The sequence below is a fragment of the Gossypium raimondii genome, chromosome 11 (assembly GCF_025698545.1).
Source record: "Gossypium raimondii isolate GPD5lz chromosome 11, ASM2569854v1, whole genome shotgun sequence".
Lineage (NCBI taxonomy): Eukaryota > Viridiplantae > Streptophyta > Magnoliopsida > Malvales > Malvaceae > Gossypium > Gossypium raimondii.
The window spans coordinates 25,155,317-25,177,837 of NC_068575.1; the positions used below are offsets into that span (position 1 = coordinate 25,155,317).

The 22,521-nt window shown below is 32.5% G+C and overlaps 1 protein-coding gene across 1 annotated transcript; it reads right to left on the reverse strand.

Moving 5' to 3' along the window:
* Nucleotides 1-10,967: 10,967 nt before the first annotated feature.
* LOC105785380 (ribonucleoside-diphosphate reductase large subunit) lies at nt 10,968-15,802 on the reverse strand. The gene is made up of 17 exons (XM_012611455.2): nt 15,261-15,802; nt 15,123-15,184; nt 14,939-15,026; nt 14,357-14,620; nt 14,013-14,253; nt 13,860-13,936; nt 13,561-13,731; nt 13,392-13,484; nt 13,144-13,293; nt 12,966-13,052; nt 12,646-12,810; nt 12,440-12,559; nt 12,050-12,252; nt 11,817-11,966; nt 11,554-11,701; nt 11,385-11,468; nt 10,968-11,288 (listed from the first exon to the last, which is right to left on the reverse strand). Exons 1-17 carry the CDS (start codon nt 15,486-15,488, stop codon nt 11,196-11,198), a joined length of 2,424 nt encoding a protein of 807 aa, XP_012466909.1. The 5' UTR covers nt 15,489-15,802; the 3' UTR covers nt 10,968-11,195.
* Between the last annotated feature and the right edge of the window lie 6,719 nt (nt 15,803-22,521).

The following is a 22,521-nucleotide window of genomic DNA, read 5'->3' on the forward strand; positions in this document are numbered from 1 at the left end:
ATGACAAAATAGCATTAAAATCAAATACATTAAAATGCTATTTAAACATACGAACTTACCTCGATCGTAAACGAGGAAATATGATCAACTAATCCGATATGAATATTACACATTTTTTTAATTTAACCCCTAATTGACATTTTCATCAAAATTCACTTTACAAAAGTTATTTAACTAACAAAAAACGTTCATTTTCTTCCATCAAACATCATAAACAACCAATATACATTCATGGTAAAACCTAGAATTTCAACAGTTTTGCAAATTAGTCCCTGAGCTAGTTAGATTAAGCTACAACGACTCCAAAAATATAGAAATCATTAAAAACAGAACGAAAAATACTCACATGCAAAAGAATGAATGATGGTCGAATGTGGAAGACTTGTTAATGGAATTTCTCTTTGAATATTTGGTGGTGAAGATGAAAGAAAGATGATATCTTTCTTTTCTTTACTTTATTTTATGTTAATTTTTCAATTTACCTTATTAACCTTATACATTAACCTTTAAAAATCACTTAAATGATGTCCATCTTTGTCCACTAATAATATTAGTGGTCTAATTACCATTTAAGGCCACTCATACACAAAATTTATAGCAATTTGACACATTTTACTCATACAACTCTAATTTTGCACCTTATGCAATTTAGTCCTTTTTATCAAATTAAGCATGCAAATGATAAAATTTCTTAACAAAATTTTTAAACGACACTACTAACATGCTGTAGACATTAAAATATTAATAAAACAAATATTTTCATGTCAAATTTTTGGTCTCGGAACCACTATTTCTATTTCACTGAAAACGGGCTATTACACTCAGTGTGACGATCATGCTTCGGCTGTGTCAAAGGCTCTGTCAGTAGATTAGTTGTGTTGTCATCTATTGGTACTCTACATATTTCCACATCTTACCAGCATCTTTTGGATCGACAAAACCTTCAGGTTGTGTCATGTACACATACTCTTCCAGTTTCCCATTAAGGAAAGTTGTTTTGACATCCATCTGCCAGATTTCATAATCATGAATTCCAGCTATTACAAGTAAGATCCGGATGGATTTAAACATAGCAACCGAAGAAAAGGTTTCATCATAGTCAATACCATGAGCTTGACAAAAACCTTTAGCGACTAATCGCCCTTTATATGTTTGTACATTACCATCCGTGTCGCTTTTCTTTTTGAAAACCCACTTGTACCCTATGGGTTTAACCCCTTCAGATGGGTCAACCAAGATCCATACTTGGTTTTCTGCAATGGAATCCATCTCAGACCTCATGGCCTCAAGAAATTTCTCAGAATCTGGGCTCACCAACGCTTCTTGATAAGTCTTATGCTAATCTTGATCCATAAGTATAATATCACCATGTGTTGTAATGAGAAATTCGTATCTCTCAGGTACATGGCGTCTCTTAAAGATCTTCGCGGTAGTTGTGTTTCTAGAACTGTTGATTATTCTGTAACAACTTGTGGAACCTGCTGTTGTTGAATCTCTAGTTCAGCGATCTATTGTTGTTCACAAATTTCTTTGAGTTCTACTCTTTTACCACTTCCTTTGCTAGAGACAAACTCTCTTTCAAGGAAGACTCTTGTCTGAGTAACAAACACTTTGTTCTCAGTAGGATTGAATAATAATATCCTTCAGTTTCCTTGGGATATCCCACAAATATGCACTTTTGAGATTTAGGTTCGAGCTTAGTAGACGTCTAACGTTTAACATTAGCTTCACAACCCAAAATCTTCTTGAAAGACATACTAGGGCACTTCCCAGTCCACATCTCATATGGTGTCTTTTGAACTAATTTAGATGAAACATGATTTAGTGTGAAAGAAATTGTTTCAAGTGCATGTCCCCAAAAGGAAGTAGGAAGATCAACATGACTAATCATTGATCAAACCATATCTAACAGTGTTCGACTTCTCCTTTCAGAAACTTCATTCCATTGTGGAGTACCAGGAGGTGTAAGTTGTGAGACAATCCCACATTCCTTCAAAAACTCATCAAACTCTAAGCTTAAGTATTCTCGTCCTCTATCTGATCGAAGTGCCCTAATAGTTTTACATAGTTGGTTTTGTACTTCATTTTTAAATTCCTTGAACTTTTCAAGGGCTTCAAATTTATGGCGCATAAGATAAATTTACCCATATCTACTAAAGTCATCAATAAAGGTAATGAAGTATTGAAAACCTCCTTTGGCTTGTGTCTTCATTGGTCCACATACATCACCATGTATTAAGCCCAATAAATCACTAGCTCACTCTCTTTTACAATTAAAATGAGTTTTAGTCATTTTACCCAACAAGCAAGACTCACATATATCCAATTGTTTGAAAACAACAGAATCCAAAATCCCATCTTTATGGAGCTTTGATCGCTTCTCACTTATATGGCCCAAACGATAATGCCAAAGATAAGTTTGATTAGAGTCATTTATTTTTTTTATCATTTAATATTTATGTCATAAATGGGTCTATCTTGATCTAAAATGTAGAGGCCATTTACTAATTGTGCCAAACCATAGAAAACATTATTAAGATAAAACAAACAACAATTATTCTTAATAATTATCTTAAAACCAATTTTGTCTAAACAAAAAATTGAAATAATGTTTCTCGTCAAACTGGGCACAAAATCAAAATCCTCCAAAATTAAATCAAGTCCACTAGGCAATGATAAAATATGTGTTCCTGCAGCTAGTGCAGCAACTCTTGCTCCATTCCCAACTCACAGATTCCTACTCCTTTATAGTCCCTGTACAAAGATAAAAATATGATAACCACATCCGGTATCTAATACCCAAGAAGTACATGTTGGTAAATTAATATAAATAACATAAATACCTGAAGCGGGCGCTCCGTTTTCTTTTACCTTCTTGACCTCTTTTAGATAGGTAGGGCAGTTCCTCTTCCAAATTTTGATCTTACCACAACGGAAACATTTTCCTTCCTTACAACTCCTCATTTACGTTTCAATGCAACTTTTCCTTTTTTGGGGCTTGACCTTGCCATATTCCTTAGGCTTTACCTTAGCCTTAACCTTTCCTTTACCTTTACCCTTGTCCTTGCAAACCATCAAAATGGGCTTAAGCCCAACCTTTTTCATGTTACTTTCAGCAGTTCATAACATGCTGAGCAACTATGGCAAAGTCTTATTAATCTCATTCATGTTGAAATTAAGGAAAATTTGGCTAAAACTATTTGGCAACGATTGCAGGATGACACCAGTGGCCAACTCCACACCAAGAGGGAATCTTAGTTTTTGAAGGCTTTCAATATACCCTATCATCTTGAGAACGTGAGTTCCTACAGGAGTTCCCTCCACCATTTAGAGGTTTAGAGGTTTAGAGGTTTCATACCTCTCTTGATGTGCTTGCCCCTCATATAATTACTTAAGGTATATCCTCATGTTGCTTTTGAAGCTCAGAAGTCATGGTGGCAAGAATTAGACATCCTATGTCTAAAATGTCATAAGATGCTTCTTATAAGCAACCTTGTCAATTCTGGAGGCATTAGCTCCTGGTTCATATGGAACAGGTTCTTCAATGACATGTAATTTTTGTTCTTGTTTGGGGGCAATCCTCAAGTTATGGAACCAATCAAGGAAGTACAAGCCATTCAACTTGTCCTTTTCAAGGACCGATCGCAATGATAAAGAATTTGTGTTGTTTGTCATAATTAATCTACAATAATAAAATATGATCATGAGTACATTTACCTAGTTTATTATAATCATTAAAAGGACTTTATTAAATGATGTTCCCACTATTTTATTCAAAATTAATAACCTTCACATTTTAATTTCAGAAAGACTTTCTCTAAGGTTTTCTAGTAGGTAAAAATCCATATTTCACCTCTTCTTAAGTAAGCTTTGGCTTTACACTCAAGATTATGGTTATTTAGGTAAGCAACACTTGCTAATTAAATCACATGTAACTCATCTATTTTGTTCCAATCATCTCATGATTTATCTAAATCTCTTGCCTCTAGGTATCTAATCCTATTAGAGTAACCTAGTTAAGTTATTAACCAATATGATAATCGGCGAATATCACTTGCTTATTCTTCACATTTGACCAGATACATGTACTTCACTTTAGCAGAACCCATATTCTATCGATCAAGGCTTTAACGAGGGTAAATATTGGAAGGCAATCATAACTTAATATTTTAATGAGGGGTTTTTAAATTAAATTAATCCCACTGTTAACCTATTTACATGCCACTTATAACCGGACCAAAATGAATAAATAACTACCAAAAAAGCTGACAGATAGTGTGATCTCCAACAACATTCCAATCGACAACATGAATCTGACAATCTACAAGGAAGAAAATGAAACGAGGTAAGCTTACTTAAAGCTTAGTAAGTCCATATAATTAAACTTTAAATTCCTGACATTTAAAGAATAGTAATTCAAACTGACATTAAATTTATCAATACTTTTCAAGTTTCAATTCTTCCTAACATTCCAAATGGTTAGACTTAAATGCATAACATTTTCATGTTCTCAAAATAATACAATTCACATACCATATCACTATTAGCAATAAAAAAATCCTTTCATGCTATAGAATCTCATTTTTAATCATTTCATTAACTAATTTACTGGAAGAACTATAGTAAATTAAATTCAGTTACGAAGGGAAATAATGTTCACACAAGCTGACGAACGGGACATTAACCAATACACGATTATGCTCACACAAGCTAACGAGAATCTATAACAAATGCTAGATTTCAACCATCGGTATGGTATCCACCACCAGTACATAGTACCTGGAAATATATCACTGGAAAGCGTACCTGGAAACTGTAATCATTGGCACCTAGTGCCTTGAACACCCTAAGGACATGCCATTTGTATCCTAGTTATTCACTACGTTCACACAGGCCTTAACATGTATTCCATCATCATTTCATAATTATCAATCTATACCATGATCAACTTGATGACATACCTCCCATAGAGTACATAATTCAATTCAACCATGTATATTTGCACTACAATTCAATTCAATCCCTTATTTCTACTCTCAATTATTACTTCAGGAAATCATGTTTATTGTACAACCATACAAGTACACATATGAAATTTAAATTTAAAATCATTAATAAACATAATAACCCTAATATGAACTTACCTAAATAAAACAACTACTAACACCACACCGAGGATCACTCGACGACTTTTCCTTTCCCGCAATTATCAACCGATTGATCAATTTTTTTATCTATATATAATAATTTAACTTAATTAACCAATTAAAATACCTTAAAATATTTAAATTCGTGTATTTTACCTTTATTAATATTTTACATTTTACCCTAAACTTTTATTTTTTTTCAATTTAGTCTCTAAACTTGAAATTTACACATTTCTCATGATTAAACCAAATCTACGGTAGTCGAATTCTCTATAACCCTCATACAGCCCAAAATTATTGAAATTTCATAAGAATTTCATGCTAAAATTATTATTTCATCATGTTAGTCCCTAAGCTTAAAATTAACCAAATTCCCTTTACAAAATAATCCTAAATCAAAACAACTCTTCAAACTCAACCATTTAACATCTAAAGACATCAAATTCATCAATGGAAAGATTCAAAACATTTGAAAATTTTACAAATTAGCCCCTGGGTTAGCTAGATTAAGCTACAACAATCTCAAAAACATAAAATTTACGAAAAATGAATTAACAAAGGCTTACCATGCATGAATACAAGCAAGGTTGAAGCTTCAAGCTTGAAAACCCTAGAGGTCCGATGGAAGAAAGTTAAAAAATGAAAGAGATCATGCTTTTCTTTTATGTTTTTAAGTTTTATTTATTTTATTATTAACCTTAATTTAATAAATGAAAACATATATATTAATATAAGCTCAAGTCCAACAGGCCACTAACATAAATATGGATAAATTTCCATATTAGACCATTTAAATAAGCTTTTATATTCAGTTTGCACTTTAAAACTCATAGCTATTAAATTTTACAATTTTTATAATTTAGTCCTCTTTTCCTTAATTAACTATCAAATCACTAAAATTTCCAACCCAAATTTCAATACACCTATATCGTAACTCCGTAAATATAAATATTTATGGGCTTTTTTTACAGAAACGATGTTCAGATACCTTATTTTCCAAAACCACTTGACTTTAGGGACAAACCACTTGTACTTAACTATCCGTTCAATTAGCCAAAATTATCAAATCAAGATTGAATATAATACTATATTTGACTAGTAAATATTAAATAATAATATTTATGAATTCTCTCATTGGATTTGTGGTCCCGAAACCACTATCTCTAAACCACTGAAAAATGAGCTATTTTAGGTTCGTATAAAATGGCTCTAACTGAATTAAAAGAGTTAAAGGAACAATTGAAAGAGTCGGTTGACAAAGGTTTTAAATGACCAATTGTGTAATCTAGTAAAACGATGTTGTATTTATGAAAAAGAAAGACAGGGTTATGAGAATTGTATAATGATTACAGATAGCAGATCATAGACACCATGAAGAACTAGTATTTGTTATTTTATAGAAATGACTTAATTGTTTAGTAAAATGGGGGACTACTGTATTTTGAATACTGATTTTTGACCAGGTGGTTATCAGCTCAGAGTTATGAGACAGGTCTATTGAAGATTATTTTACAAAATTGATATAACAATGTGAGATTCTGATCACTCTGCTTAGATTATCGGTCGCTCAGTTGCTTTTTACATATATTGGACAGAATTTGCTAGCTATATTTGAACAGAATTTTTAATATATTATCGATGATATTCAATCTATGCCAAGAATGAAATTGAACATGATCAGCATCGAAAAACAATGTTACAGCTTTTACCACAAAAACAAATGTTTGTAAAGATCAATAAATATGAATTCTAATTTTGAGAAGTTTTTCTAGATCTCTTGATAACCATTGAAATTTTTTGAGTTACTTCGAATAAACTCCTGATAATTACAAACTCAGGAATCACCATGAATTATTATAGAAGTGTGTAGTTCTATAGGATTTATTGTATATTACAGATGATTTGTTCAAGGTTTTTTATGATAGCTCTATCATTGATGAGGTTGTTGTAGATAAATGTTAGTTTTGTTTGATGGAATAAATGTCACCAGAGCTTTGAACAATTGAAAGCTATGTTAACATAAGTTCCAGGATTGAGTCTGAGATAGTATAGATGTTTAGAGTTATTGAAAGATTATGATTTGACCATCAATTATCATCCGAGTAAAAGTTAATATGACGACTGATTTGTTGAGTCATAAATCTCTAAAAGCTGTGAATATTCACCTAATTTGAGAATTTAATGGCTTTATTTTCACTAAGCTAAAATTTAAACAGTTACGTTTTCAAAAGATTTGAGATTTGCAAAGAAACAATCCGAATTGGTTAGCCAAATGGGAGCAGATTCAGAATGGTCAGACTATTGATTTTAGTGTTGGTAGTAATGATAGTTTGTATTTCTAGAGTCGAATTTGTGTATTGAACAATTCTGAGTTTAAGAGAGATATTTTATGGAAAGCCCATAATAGAATTTATTCAATATATCTAGGAGGCAACAAAATGTATAATGACTTGGAACAAAGTTACTGGTAGCCGGGAGTGAAATGGGAAATATTTGAGTTTGTATCGAGATATTGGTATGTCAGCAAGTAAAAGTCGAGCATGTTATAATGGACTATAGCCTATTATGATTCCTGATTTTGTATCGAGATATTGGTATATTTGAGTTTGTATCGAGATATTGGTATGTCAGGTTTACTATAGCCTATTATGATTCCTGAGTGCAAATGAGAACATGTTATAATGGACTTGTGTCGGGATTGCCATTAGCCCCAAAAAAGAAAGATTCAATCTGGGTAATTATGGAAACATGAACGAAGTCAACTCATTATTTTCCAGTCAATATTGATTACTCGCTCGAGAAAATTAATTGTACTGTATATTATTGAGATTTTCATATTGTATGATGTGTCGTTGTTTATTATTTCTAGTTGGGATCCAAGATTGTTTAAAACCTGTTTCAGATTGTCATAAATCGCTTGTGGTTTTGAAAAGAAAAGATGTTGAGTTTAGACTAGTGATAGAGTACTTCTAAAAGCCTCTCCATGGAAGAAAGTGTTACAGTTCAGCTGAAAAAGAAAGCTTAGTCCGAGAATTTTTTGGTCGTATGAAATTATCGAGAGAATTAGTTCTGTGACTTATAGACTTGCATTACCTTCGGAGCTCCCACGTTTTGATGCTACGACTGTATAGACCAAATTTATCTTACATGATTACTTTTGACAATATAGAAATACAACCTGACTTGTTAAATTCTGAAGAACCGGTCAAAATTTTAGCATTGAAAATAAAAGAACTACAGAATTAATGAGAGTCATTAGTGAAAATCTTGTGAAATCGACATGGTAAAGAAGAAACTACTTGAGAAGCGGAAAATTTAATGAGATCACAATATTCGAACCTATTTTCTGTTAAAAATTTCGAGGAAAAAATTTTCTAAAGGGGGAGAGTTGTAACAGCTCATTTTTCAGTGGTTTCAGAAACAATGATTTCAGGATCACAATTCCAATGAGTGAGTTCGTAAACATTAGTAATTAATAATTTATGAGTTAAATATAGTATTATGGCGAATTTTATTGCATAGATTTTATTAATTGGTTAGTTAGTTAAAGTACAAGTGGTGTGTACTAAAAGCTAGTGGTTTTGGAAAATAAGGTATTGAGACCTCGTTTTCATTAGTTGAGCTCATAAATATTTTTATAAATATATACTGAAGTTGTTGTATAAGTGAGTTGAAGTTTGGTTCGAAAATTTTAATGATTTGATAGTTAATTAATGAAAAGAACTAAATCGTAAAAACCATAAAACTTAAACATAATTAAATTTTGTTAGTTAAATGGCTTAATTATTAAACATTCAAGGGTTTATGTTAGAATTAAACCATAATCTAACATTATGGACGGTTGGTGAAATGTTTAACTTAAAATTTTATTAGTTAAAAATGTTAAATTACTAAAATAAGGTAATTAAAAATAAAACAAAATGGTCATCATCTTTCATTTTTGTTCCCACCACCAAAATTAGAAAACCATAGCATGAGAAGCCATTTTTAAAGCTTCCAAGGTTAACCATAGCATGAGAAGCCATTTTTAAAGCTTCCAAGGTTCAGCCAACACAAAAATCCTTGCATGTAAGTTAAATTCAAACCCGTTTTTAGTGACTATTATGTTTTTGATATCATTGTAGCTTAATCTAGCTAACCCAGGGACTATTTCATAAAATTTTTAAAGGTTTTGAAACTTTGCATTAATGGTTTTTAGATGTTCATGAGGTTAAATGATGGATTCATGAGTTTGGTTATTAAATAAGACTATTTTGTAAAGTGATTTTTGTTAATTTCGAGTTTAGGGACTTAATTGTGATAATGTCAAAATTGATGTGTAAATTCTATAATTTTTTGTCCTATAATGATAAAGTGGGATGAAATTGATATTGGATTAAAAAATGAGGTTTAAAAGTGAAATTACCCTAAAACTAAGTGGCTCACTTGGCCAAGCCTCTTAAAATGAAGCTAAACACTCCTATTTATAGCCAAAATTGTCTAACCTAATTAGCTTAAATTAACAGCCTAAAACTAATAAATATACATTGTGCAAACTAAAATGCCCCTGATTAATTTTGGCCTATTTGTCACTTGGCGTGGCGACACCGCATTCTGAGGTTGAATTTCTTGGCTTCGAAGTCCGGTGTTGTGACACCACAGTCCAGTGTCACGACGCTGCCATTGTCCTCCGCGTTCTAAGCTTGAAATTAGTGTTCTGCACACTCGAGTAGTTTGTTAGTTCATCCCTAGGACCGTATTGGCCCATTAGGTCATCAAATGGTTAAAAATTACGTAAAAACGCTTATTTTGCGTAAATTAAATATAAAGTAATAAAAAACCAAAAACATAATAAAAACATGCAAAAAATTATTAAAAAAAAAAACTTGTTAAGTGTCGAAAAAACTCTAATTTACCAAAACAAATTGTGACAGGTCAATGTTACATAAAATTTGAAAGAATATATTATAAAATTTGGAAAAGAGTCTAGCTAAGTTCGAACATGAAAGGTTGAATCTAAGGTTTGAGCCATTTTTAACCAAGCCTTTTTATTGTGTTTAATCCTATTTTTCTACTAATATTTTCTTCAAATTCTCTCAAATACTCTTGAAACATTATAATTGTTTTTCCAAAAAAAATAGCAATTGTTTTTTTAATTTCTAAATTCAATTTTCTATTAACGAAAAATCATTAGTACCTTATTTGGTTCATTTTCTTTAATTTTTTGGATTTTTCAAATATCAATAATAATTTAGTTTGATTCGATTTGATACTCAATCTTTTCTTATTAAATTTGAGTTGAATTTTTTTATCTTATAATAAAATAAACTTTATTTATTATTTTAAATATTATTTGATAAATCTTTAAAAAATTATATATAGTTGTAAATTTTTTCAAGTAAATAAACAACAATCAATCAACTTTGTTTTTAAAGTATATAATAATTTTAAATTATCATCATTTTAAATATAAAATATTTATTTTAAAATCATAAAATTAAAATTAATTATAAATTAAATAAAAAATTCAAACCGAAATTGAGTACTTCTGAATCAAAATTGGTCCAATTTTAATTTCTCGATTTTTTGTCAACCAAACCCGTAATGAATTCTGAAAAACTCAATCCTGACCGCCTGCCACCATGAGGAAGGAAAGACAGCACCGAGCAGCAAAAATCCAAGCACCTGACATGCACGCCTCCATTAAGGGAGGCCAAAATTAAAGGAGTTGGTTGAAGTAGCGAGACAAATGTGAGTTTTCTTTATTCCATCCATTTGAAACAGGGGTTTTGTGTTTAAGTCACGTACTGTCGAATCTAATTAATGATTTTATGCTTCAAGTTTCAAACTTCCATGGAAGACTACTAGTTTATACATTAAGAAAGTTTCCATATTCCAAAGATATATTCCAAGCCTGCAACCTTGAGATAACCAAAATCATAACTATACTATACAAACAAGTTAAAACAGTTACATTAACTTAGGCCACATTCCTAATTATCTAACGCCAATTTGCGTTTCTAGCACTTGCTTACTTCCAAAAGCTTCAAAAAGTGCTGCTGTTGCTGCTTAGCTCCCACAAGCCATGCACTCTTCACGATTCGTCAGGGAACAAACCATTTGTGCCATTTTTGTATCATCATCTGCTACCTTTGGTTTTTCCTATATTACCACAAATAACATGCTTGGTATCAATTGAATTCACAATTTAAATGATACTGAAATGGAGTGAGTTCAACGCCAATTCATATTTATTACCTTAAGCATGGAAGTATCGACTGTGAATTTGATTGCATCAGCTGCAGCTCGAGATCTTAGATAATACATACCAGTCTTCAGACCCTATATTAACAGTGGATCAGCAATCTTTGATGCAACAATTGGCATTTGCATTGGTTTAATCGCAATAAAGACCAAATTTTAATACCTTAGACCAGGCATAGAAGTGCAAGGAAGTTAGTTTTCCAAAATTAGGTTGGTCCATATGTATGTTTAAGCTTTGGCTCTGGTCTATGAAGCATCCACGATCAACAGCCATGTCAACCAATGTCTTTTGCTTGATTTCCCAAACAGTCCTAGTAAATTAAAGAGAAGCATAAATCTTAGTTTCACAGTTCATTCTAAATGATAGCCAAAAAAGAACAGAATAGGGGACTTGGCCCTGGTTGAGAGGAGGGCAATTAAAAACACCTGTAAATTGCTTTCAGCTCATGAGGTACTTCTGGAATATTCTGAACAGAACCATCCTCATGTATTATGTTGTTCTTAATAACAGGAGACCAAAGACCCATCTCAGTTAAATCATGAAGAAGATGCTTGTTTACCACTACAAACTCCCCACTAGAGATAAGACAGAAAAAATGTTTTTAAGCAATTGACAATAAATAACTGAAAGGGATGATTAATAGGAAATCAGGACAAACCTCAAAACTCTACGACTATAAATATTGGAGGTATATGGCTCAAAGCATTCATTATTCCCAAGAATCTGACTAGTTGAAGCAGTTGGCATAGGTGCTAACAATAGTGAATTTCTCACTCCATTCTTGGCTATCATGTCCCTAAGAGCAGTCCAATCCCACCGACCTGAAGGAGTAACACCCCACATGTCAGGCTGAAGAATGCCCTGCAATTGAACACACAACTCAGCAGTGAGCAAAACAGACTTAAGCAATGAGCATCTAAGATATTGCAATTTGCAATCAAATTGTATAACCAAAATCCAAATTCTTTGAATGCACTTTAAAGAACCATCGACTGTCCATGTGTCCCATTATATAACCAAAATCCAAATTCATTATTTAATCACCAACCTTACTAACGGGACTGCCAGCATATGTCTCATAGGGGCCCTGTTTCTCTGCCAAACTAGAAGAAGCTTTCAGAGCATGATAGTATATGGTCTCAAAAATGTCCTTGTTCAGCTGTTGAGCCTAAAATCCAAAACCAGTAAAATATCAGATAAAATTAATTCAGGTTAAAAAACATACCAGATCAATCTATTTGTGACCAAATATACCTCGGGTGAATCAAAGGCCATGCCAAGTAAGATGAATGTGTCTGCAAGACCCTGAACTCCAATACCAATTGGCCTATGACGCAAATTTGATCTTTTGGCAGTTTCAACGGGGTAGTAATTAACATCAATAATTTTGTTAAGATTTCTGGTTACAATTTCAGTAACCTGACACATCACAAGAAAAAGAAATCTCAATCATGATAATATAAAAACCAAACAGCAATACTAATACACCCATTCCATCACAAAGACGTGCTAGATAGATTAGAATCCATCTAGTAACAGATGGATGAGTACAACTGCAAGGCAAAGAATCAAACCTCTGCCAGCTTATCAAAGTCAAAAAATCTATTCTGAGATCCTCTACTCCCAACGAGCTTAGATGGATGAGACTCCAATGGAACACCCTGAACATCAAAAATGTAATAAGGCTAACTGTATAAATAAGCAGACCCAGGGGAACAACTGTGGGCAACATTAGCACTATGTATCACTTACCTTTTCCCTCACATATCTAGGTAGCGCAATAGATGCCAGATTGCACACAGCTGTTTCCATTGGACTTGTGTACTCAATTATCTCAGTACACAAATTTGAAGATTTAATGGTGCCAAGATTTTGCTGGTTACTTTTTCTATTGCAGGTATCCTGAAATAAAGTGAGGGGAAACAAAGGGTTGAGATCATGATACTCATCTTAGAACATAAATGCACAACAAAAACATAAGGCTTGTTTGGACAAATCACCTTAAATAGCATGTAAGGGGTCCCAGTTTCAATCTGTGATTTCAGGATCTCAAACCACAGGTTCTGTGCTTGGGCAACCTTCTTTGCCTTGCCCTAGATATTAACAAAAGAACTTTTGGTACCTAATTTTGGTTGGAAAAATAATAACAATAGGTAGAACAGTATTAACCTCTTTTTCATAATGAATATACAGCTTTTCAAATTCTTCACCCCAACAATCTGCCAGGCCTGGAGCCTCATTAGGACAGAACAATGACCATTGGCCATTACCTTGAACCCTTTGCATAAAAAGATCAGGCACCCAAAGAGCATAGAATAGATCGCGAGCCCGGTGCTCTTCCTACAGAAACAAAGGCATTGTTGGATGCAATTTATTACTATACATCATTACAACCAAGTAATGATATTTAGAACTTAAAAACAAATCATTATAGCCCCTGCAAATAAATTCAAGCTATATAAAAATACCTTTCCATGGTTCTTCCTCAGATCCAAAAACTCAAAAATGTCAGCATGCCATGGCTCCAAATACACAGCAAAGGCACCTAAACAAGTCCACATCATTTTTTAGTAAAAGAAAAAACCAAACATTGTCATAACATCATACAGAATTGACCATACCTTTTCTTTTCCCTCCTCCTTGATCAACATATCGAGCAGTATCATTGAACACCCGCAGCATTGGGACAATTCCATTAGATGTACCATTTGTTCCACGAATATAACTACCTGTGGCTCGAATATTGTGAACAGAAACACCAATTCCTCCAGCTGATTTGCTGATAACAGCACACTCCTTCAAAGTTTCATATATTCCTTCAATACTATCATCTTTCATGCACACCAAGAAGCAACTGCTCAACTGACAGAACATAATCCAAAAATTATGCATGTAAGCAAAATAGTTAGTAAACAATGGCATTTAAGTATAGGAACTTAATGTCTTGTTTGTATGCAATACATACTTGAGGCCTTGGAGTCCCAGCATTGAAAAGAGTGGGAGAAGCATGAGTGAACCATCTTTGAGACATCATGTGATAAGTTTTTATAGCAGAATCAATGTCATCCTTATGAATTCCAACAGCAACCCTCATTAACATGTGCTGAGGCCTTTCTATAACCTTCCCTTGAACTTTCAAGAGATAAGACCTCTCCAGGGTTTTGAAGCCAAAGTAATCGTAGTCAAAGTCACGATCATATATGATCTCACTATCCAACCGAGCAGCATTCTGAAACCAAAACAATTATACAGAATTCATTAATACGTATAAAACCCATTACAAAAATTTGCAAATTAAAGCAAGAAAAAGAAAATCAAAGAACAAACCAAACAACCAAAAAGAAATTCAAACACACTGTCTTTCACAAATATGTTGCTACCTTCTATAAGCACGACACAATTTTGACGTTAATTAAAAATTGGAAACTAAACCATAGGTCAGCTTCTAATGATTACATGTTTTAAAATAAAATAATTCAACATGATCAACAACAACCACCAAAATTTGAGCGTATAAAAGAATAAAATTAAAAGATTATCAGAATACCTCCATGATGATCTCATAAACATCATCAGCAATCAAAGGAGCCTTCAGTCCAGATCTCTCATTGAAATGATTGTACATGATCTTGATCCTACATTTACAAACCACGCATTCTCAAAACATCAATTGCATCCTTCCCAACAAGAAAAAAAAAAAGCACTAACAACTTTAGGTTGAAAGCACTTACGTCTCGGAGAATGATTTCTTAGTATTTTTATGCAAATTCGAAACAACAATCCTGGCTGCCAACTGCAATCATACGTTTTAATCAGCAAAAACTACCCATGTTTTGAAAATTAAATTAAAAAAGAAATAGAACCCTTACGGAAGCATAATCGGGGTGGTTAGCGGTCATAGCAGCGGCAGTTTCAGCAGCCAATTCATCAAGCTGGCTAGTAGTAACCCCTTTGTAAACACCAGCGCAAACCTTCTGAGCGACGAGCACCGGATCGCAGTGGTCAATGCTAAGACCATAGCTGAGCTTCTTCAACCTCGCGGTAATCTTGTCAAAATGGACCGCCTCTTGCCTCCCGTCTCTCTTAACCACATACATATTTTCTTGAAATTTGGTTTTGTTTTGTACTTGATGGGCACTCACTCTTAAGGAATTTCGTCGAACAGGTTTCCGGCTTGAACGCAAAGTATAAGCCCGAAGAAGAACATATATAATGAAAGAAACCTACTAAGGTTTTTTAAATTAGGGATTCACTTTCCCTCGTAATGAGAAAATTTTTGAAAGTTTCCCGCCAAAATTAGATTAGGATCGGAGCGTCGAATTGCCCTTTTTTTTTTTCTTTATTTTCCTTTTTTCTTTCGTTCTCTCCTTAATTTTTCCTTGAGAGTGCGAGTGTGTGTTGTTGTTGTCGCGTGGGTGGCGGGTAAATGCGAAGGGGTAAGGGAGAAATAGCTGGCGAGTGGGGCCCACGTTTTAATTGTTTTTCAAATTTTTAAATCTTAGAGTGCAAAGGAAGATTGAAAGGGAAAGGGTTTGGTGGCTGGTTGGTTTGATTAGGCAGGCTGCTTTCTTTATGGAGAGAGAGTAATGACAAATAATAATTTGGTTTCATGGACTTTGGATTAGCGAGGGGCTTTTTATATTGGGCGGGTTTTTTACCCGATTTTTTCAAAGGTTTTTGACCCGATTTGAGTTTACGTGTCCATGGGCCGGCGGCCCGGCCCGGCCTGACGGCCCGCTCTAAATATGAGTTTGGGCAAAAAACGAGGCCCGTTTAAAAAACGGACCGGGCTTTGGGTACCACATTTTTCACCCAGTTCGCCCACCCACTTTAATTTAATAAAAATATATTTTTATTTTTTATTTTTATTTTTATTTTTATTTTTATTTTTATTTTTATTTTTATTTTAAAATACTTTTATTTTTATTTTATTTTTTATTTTAAAATTATTTTTGGTGTTTATTAAAAATGGGTGGGTGGGTAGGGCTCGGGCTTAGGATTTTATTCATTTGGGCTGGACAAAATTTCGAGCCCATATTTGGTGCGGGCCGAGCCCTGCCTAGGAGGCAGTCGAAATTTTTCAGGCCCGCCCGACCATGGACACCTCTAGTTTACACTTTACACCACATCATTTTCATTCGGTTTGTGATTTGATTTTAATTCGGTTTCATTTATATTCGCCCTTCTTCAAATTTTTAGATTTTATATATAAATTATCATGTACATAGTATAGTCTTCGCCCCTTTGATTAATTTGTATTCATACTTTATATTAATAAAATATTTTTTTAATTTTTAATTATATAATTTTAATAATAAAAATTAAATATTAATGTATGATGGCCCTTAAAATACTAAACTTAGAGGTCTAATATCGACTTTAAAGCCAAATTTCAAAATTAATTTATTTGACCCATACCCATATATATTAGGTTGGTGACTTTCTTGTTTTTTGATTTGTATATCTTGTTAATGAATTATCTTCCTCTGATAAGGTGTCAACACTGCTAAGAGAAAAAAAAAGGAGTTTGACACCGAGACTGAGAGTATAGAGTAAAAAAATACAATTTATCTTCCTCTTGACTCCTTATGTAAAAGACCTCTCAATAAATATTTTTGCATGAATTATATTCTTTATTTATTTGACTTATTTTTTTTCTTTTTTCCTAACATGTTATTGTTTAATATTATATTACAGTCTTGAGGTTTTTCGATTAAATTACGGTCAACAAAAAGATCAAATCCTTTTTCAAGAAAAGGGTATCAAAAAGTAATCATGATCAACCAGTTCCTTAACCTTTTGTTATTAGTGGAAAAAAAATCAAACATCGAATCTTCTCAAGCTCTTGAATGAGATATCAAATCTTTTTTAATTTAATTTTTGGAATTATAAATATTTATGAATTTTTTAGTATAGTATTAGTTTTTATTTTTTGCATATCGGAAAGAAATATTTAATTTTATATAGTGTGATTTTTTCTTTTAATTTTTTCAGTTACATCATTCATGCTTTAAAAAAATTAATTGATTTTTTTTATAAGGAGAAAAAAAGTATCCGAGAAGAACTGACACTTTTTTACGTTAAAAAAAAGTTGTTCGGATTTAGAAATTTCGTCTCCTTTGAAGTAAAATCCTGGATCTGTCCCTAATTAGGCATAATGATTTATTACAACCTCCAACTTTATAAAAAAAAATCATTTTAGTCCTCCATTTAAATTTTTACCTTTTTAATTTTTAAACTTGCATTATTTGTTTAATCACCCCAAAATGAATGAAAAAGTTAACATACATTGACTTTACTAACGTGGCATTCACATGTATGCCAAGTTAGAAATTAATTACCGATATGTCAAATTAGATTTTAAAAATAATTAATTATTAATATGTCACATTAGCAAAGTTAACCGACATTAATATTTTCATCCATTTTGGCATGATTTAACAAATGACGCAAGTTTAAATACTAAAAGGCGAAAATTTAAATGAAAAACTAAAATGGTTTTTTTAATATTGAAAGGCCAAATAAGTCATTATATTTTTATATTATTTATATATTCAATTCAATTTTAAATTTTAAAAAATTATAATTATTAAAGGTGAATATTTGGTTATTTTAAACTATTGTTTATATTTAACTAATCTAACTTATTATAATTTATAACGATTGGAACAAATTACTTAAATTATTATTAGAAATTTATCATACGTGTATGCATGTGGAAACTACATGCTTAGAATAAAGAGGACGGTTTAACAATAACATACAATAAATAATTAAATGTATGGTTTGAGACTAATTAATAATAACACATGAAATATGTACGATATTAAAATGAAAAATAGATTAAATTGTGAGTAAAATGATACTTAAACATGTAAATACATAATATTAAGAATACTAAATGTAGTACAATTGATTATCATAGTGTTGTAATCAGTCTTAGTTAGTGTCGAGTAGACCTGTCCATGGTCAGGCGGCCTGCCTGCCCGACGGACCCCTGAAATATGAGAGGGTTTGGGTAAAAATATAGGCCTGAAATATGGCTTGGGCAAAATTTTAGGCCCGTTTAAAAAATGGGCTGGGCCTAGGGCAAGCTTTTTTTTGGCCGGGCCGGAAAAATATTAAATATATATATTTTTTATTTTTAAAATATAATAGTTTTTTATTTTAAGTTTATTTACTTTCATTTCCTTGACTAGTGTTACAAAATAATAATAATAAAACATCAAGTTTGTTTTACTAATCAAATGTTAGATTTTGTTACAACAATTAATACAATTAATAATTTGATAAATTTACTAATCAAATGTTAGATTTTATTACAACAATTAATACAATTAATACAATTAATAATTTGATAAATTTACTAATCAAATGTTAGATTTTATTACAACAATTAATACAATTAATACAATTAATAATTTGATAAATTTACTAATCAAATGTTAGATTTTATTACAACAATTAATACAATTAACAATTAATAATTTGATAATTTTACTAACAATTAATTTTAATAACAATTAGTTTTAATTTTATTTAAAAAATAATTTTAATTTTAATTAAAAACGGGCCGGGCCGGGCTCGGGCCCATATTTTTCTTTGGGCCGGGCCTGGGCAAAATCTCAGGCACATATTTCGGCCCGAGCCCGGGCCTAGTAAACGGGTTGAAATTTTTGTGGGCCCGGCCCAAACCCGGCCCGGCCCATGGACAGGTCTAGTGTCGAGTTGACTTGTGGCACCAACTCAATCAACAATATTATGAAATTTTATCACACGCGTATGTATGTGGAAACAACAAATTTATAATATAAAAGTTATCTAAAAATTACATACAATAAGTTATAAAACATATGGTTTGAAACTAATTAATAATAACACATTAAATAATATGATATTAAAATGAAAAAAAAAATATTAATTTGTGAGTAAAATAAAATTTAAACACATAAATACATCAAGTTACGAATACTAAATAAAAACAATTGTTTGACATGATGTTGTCATCAATCTTGAGTCAGCATCGAGTTAACTTCTAACACTAACTCAATCAACAATCTGTACAATTAATGGAGGTAATGAAGTTTGCATGATAAAACTAAAATGTATAAAAAAATTAAAATAAAGTTTAGCTAAGTGGTAAATTCAAGATTTTATTAATGTAATTGACGTGGTTTAAATCTTACCATATACAAATTTTATTGGTTTTTAAAATAAATAAATTAAAAGTACCTCAAATAATATAATTTATTTTAAGTATAAAAAACATTTTCATAATTTCTCTAATCGAATTGGTGTCCGGTTGACTCATGACAACAACTCAATCAAGGACTTAAATAATAGTAAGTATATATATAATTGATGGAGGTAATAAAGTATGCATAATTCATTTAAATTGTAAATATTAGATTAAAATGAAGCTTTGGTTTAGTGCTAAAAGTAATGTTCTATTTATACTAAATAGTATAAGTTCAAACCCAATCACATGCAAAAGAAAATGAGCTTTTTTTAAATGAAAAGGCTAAAATACCGTCGAATAATATAACTTATTTTAATTACAAAAAATATTTTCGTAATTTTCCTAATTGAGTTTATGCTCGATTGATTTGTAACATTAACTCAATCGAAACTTAAACAACAATATTAATAATCAATCTATCCGAACCCATTTACTTTTTAAATATTGTTTTTCCTATATAATAGTTTTATACTTGAAAGATAAAAGTTCATAATGCAAACTAACATGTGGCTATTGCCAAATTCACAAATTTAACAACAATTAATCCAAATATAAATTAACTAATTAATCCAAAGTAGCTAAACATTTTTTAATATACAAAGTAGTTTATTAATCCAAATTGTAACACCTCTAATTTGTCTCGGTTATTGGATTAGGGTTACGGAGTGTTACTGAGCAATATAGAACATTTCATTTCATTTCAGACTAGTTAAACAAATAATTAACAAACATATAACAAACGAAATCAATTTATAGAACAAATACACTTATGGAGCTTAAATCGGACTTACGGAGTCCTAAAAAAGTACCTGTTAATAATTACTGGAATTACAAACTGATACATAAAACTTCTTAAACTGATAATACGTTATTTGATATGAGCACAAGAGGTACACACGGACGAGGTACAAGAGGCCATCGTAGAGGCCGTAGAGGTGTTCGAGTTGGGTCCTCGTCGTTTGGTCATATACCTAATTTGGAACTAGAGTGCGCAGCGGAAGCGTAGTGGTGGAGTCTGTGTTATGCGACTGATCTGATAATTGGAAATTTCGAGGATGAAATTTCTTTAAGGAGGGGTGAATTGTAACACCCTAAATTTTGGGCCTAGAAGAAATAAGTTTTGAACAAGGGAACAATTAGGAGACTACACATAAATACTTAATTGTGCAAGGAAGTGACATAAATGAATGTCTGCTTTAGTGGTTAAGTGATTTAGGAGTGTTTGGAAGTGTCTGAGAAGTCAGGCATTTAAGCCTTGGCTTATGCAAAATTTTTATTTTAAGTGAATAAAATCCTTGGATCTAGATAGTAGGTTCTTAAATTATTTTGGTTAAAATATGATACAAAAGAGTTGTTGGTCTAGTGGTAAGGGACGTGTGGAGTGTACATGGGGTCTAAGGTTCAAGTGATGGCGCATCAAAAAGGGAGTATTTATTTTGCTGCCTAATTCGTGTGGGTGGTAGAGTTGGATTGAAATACTACTAAATGGAGTTTGAACTGGTCATAGAGAGAAGTGAGGAGGGATATTTGGAGTGTGTAGTGGAATTGGATGAGGGATTTTTATGATTTGGGGTTCTTTCAACCTTGGCCGAATACAACTTCTCTCCTCCCTCACCATTTTTCTTTTCGGTTTTCTCTTCTAATCGATTCTCCCTTTTTCTTTTTTTTAAGCTCTGCCGAATAGCTCTCGGCTTTAGAAAGGGTTCGTTGATCAATTGAGAGTGCACGGTTTTTCTCTTCCTCTCCCTCAAGTGATCTCCATTGGCTGAATACTGATAGATTAATCCCGATTCTCGGTTCTTTGTACGCTACATCTCTGATCTGCAATCTATTTTATCATTATTGGTAAGTGGTTATGGTATGATAATGAGTCATCTATTACTTTTTGAGAAACAGTATTGAGTGGTAAGTGGGGTGCAATTGAGATGGTTTGTCAAGTATGAGTCTAATATAAAGCTGGTGACTTTTGTGTAGGTGGTGGTCGAGGTTGATTGGCACATTGCCTGGGAACCAAGAGTGCAATGATCATTTATTTTCAGAATAAGAGTGTTCGGAACGAAGGGAATCTACAAATTGCATCAGGTGTGTAAACACCCCACTGTAACTGTAGAACGGCAAAAGTCGAAAAGCCGAGAATACGGTATTTGAGACCACACAAGCGTACGATCGCTCGTGTGGTAAGCCAAACCCACCCATCATGGGCGATAGATGTGGAGGCCTCCATGAGCATTAATGTGTCTTAGCTCATTACATCATTTTAATGTGTCTTGTTGCTGCCGATTTAAATATGTCCTAACATGATTTAAGTTGCTGAATTAATTTGCTTTCAGGTACATGCATGGACGGCAATGAAGATGCTTCAATGAAGGTGCATTGTGACCGATCACATGGAAGCAAAAATTCATGTCATGTGCATTCCTTAAAGATGAAGAATGTGGCTGTTCGTTTCTGCTCATACATGAATTAATCAAGAGGAACGGATCTATCCATTCATGCACTCTAAAAGGCATTGTACGGGTTTTAATGTCATGCATTGAATCTCCAAGATACATGCTTCAAGTTCATGAATAATTAGCTCATTAATTCAGCCAATGTACCAGCGCATACATGCATTGAAAGTAGGGGCTGAATCAGTTTAATGCCTGTTGCCCATTTATATGCTCAAGACGCCATTAAGATTCAATTAAGGGATATGCATGGCACCTTCACCTTCAAGAACGTCCAAGGGAGGAATTGACACATAAATTCAGCACATTGAATGAATAATGTGCATGCACAAAGGGGAGAACGAATTTATAAGGTACATGCTGCCATTCATGAACCAGCCCATCATTAAAGCTTCAATTAAGAGAGATGCATGTCCCATGAACCTAGCATTCGGCCAAGGGGGG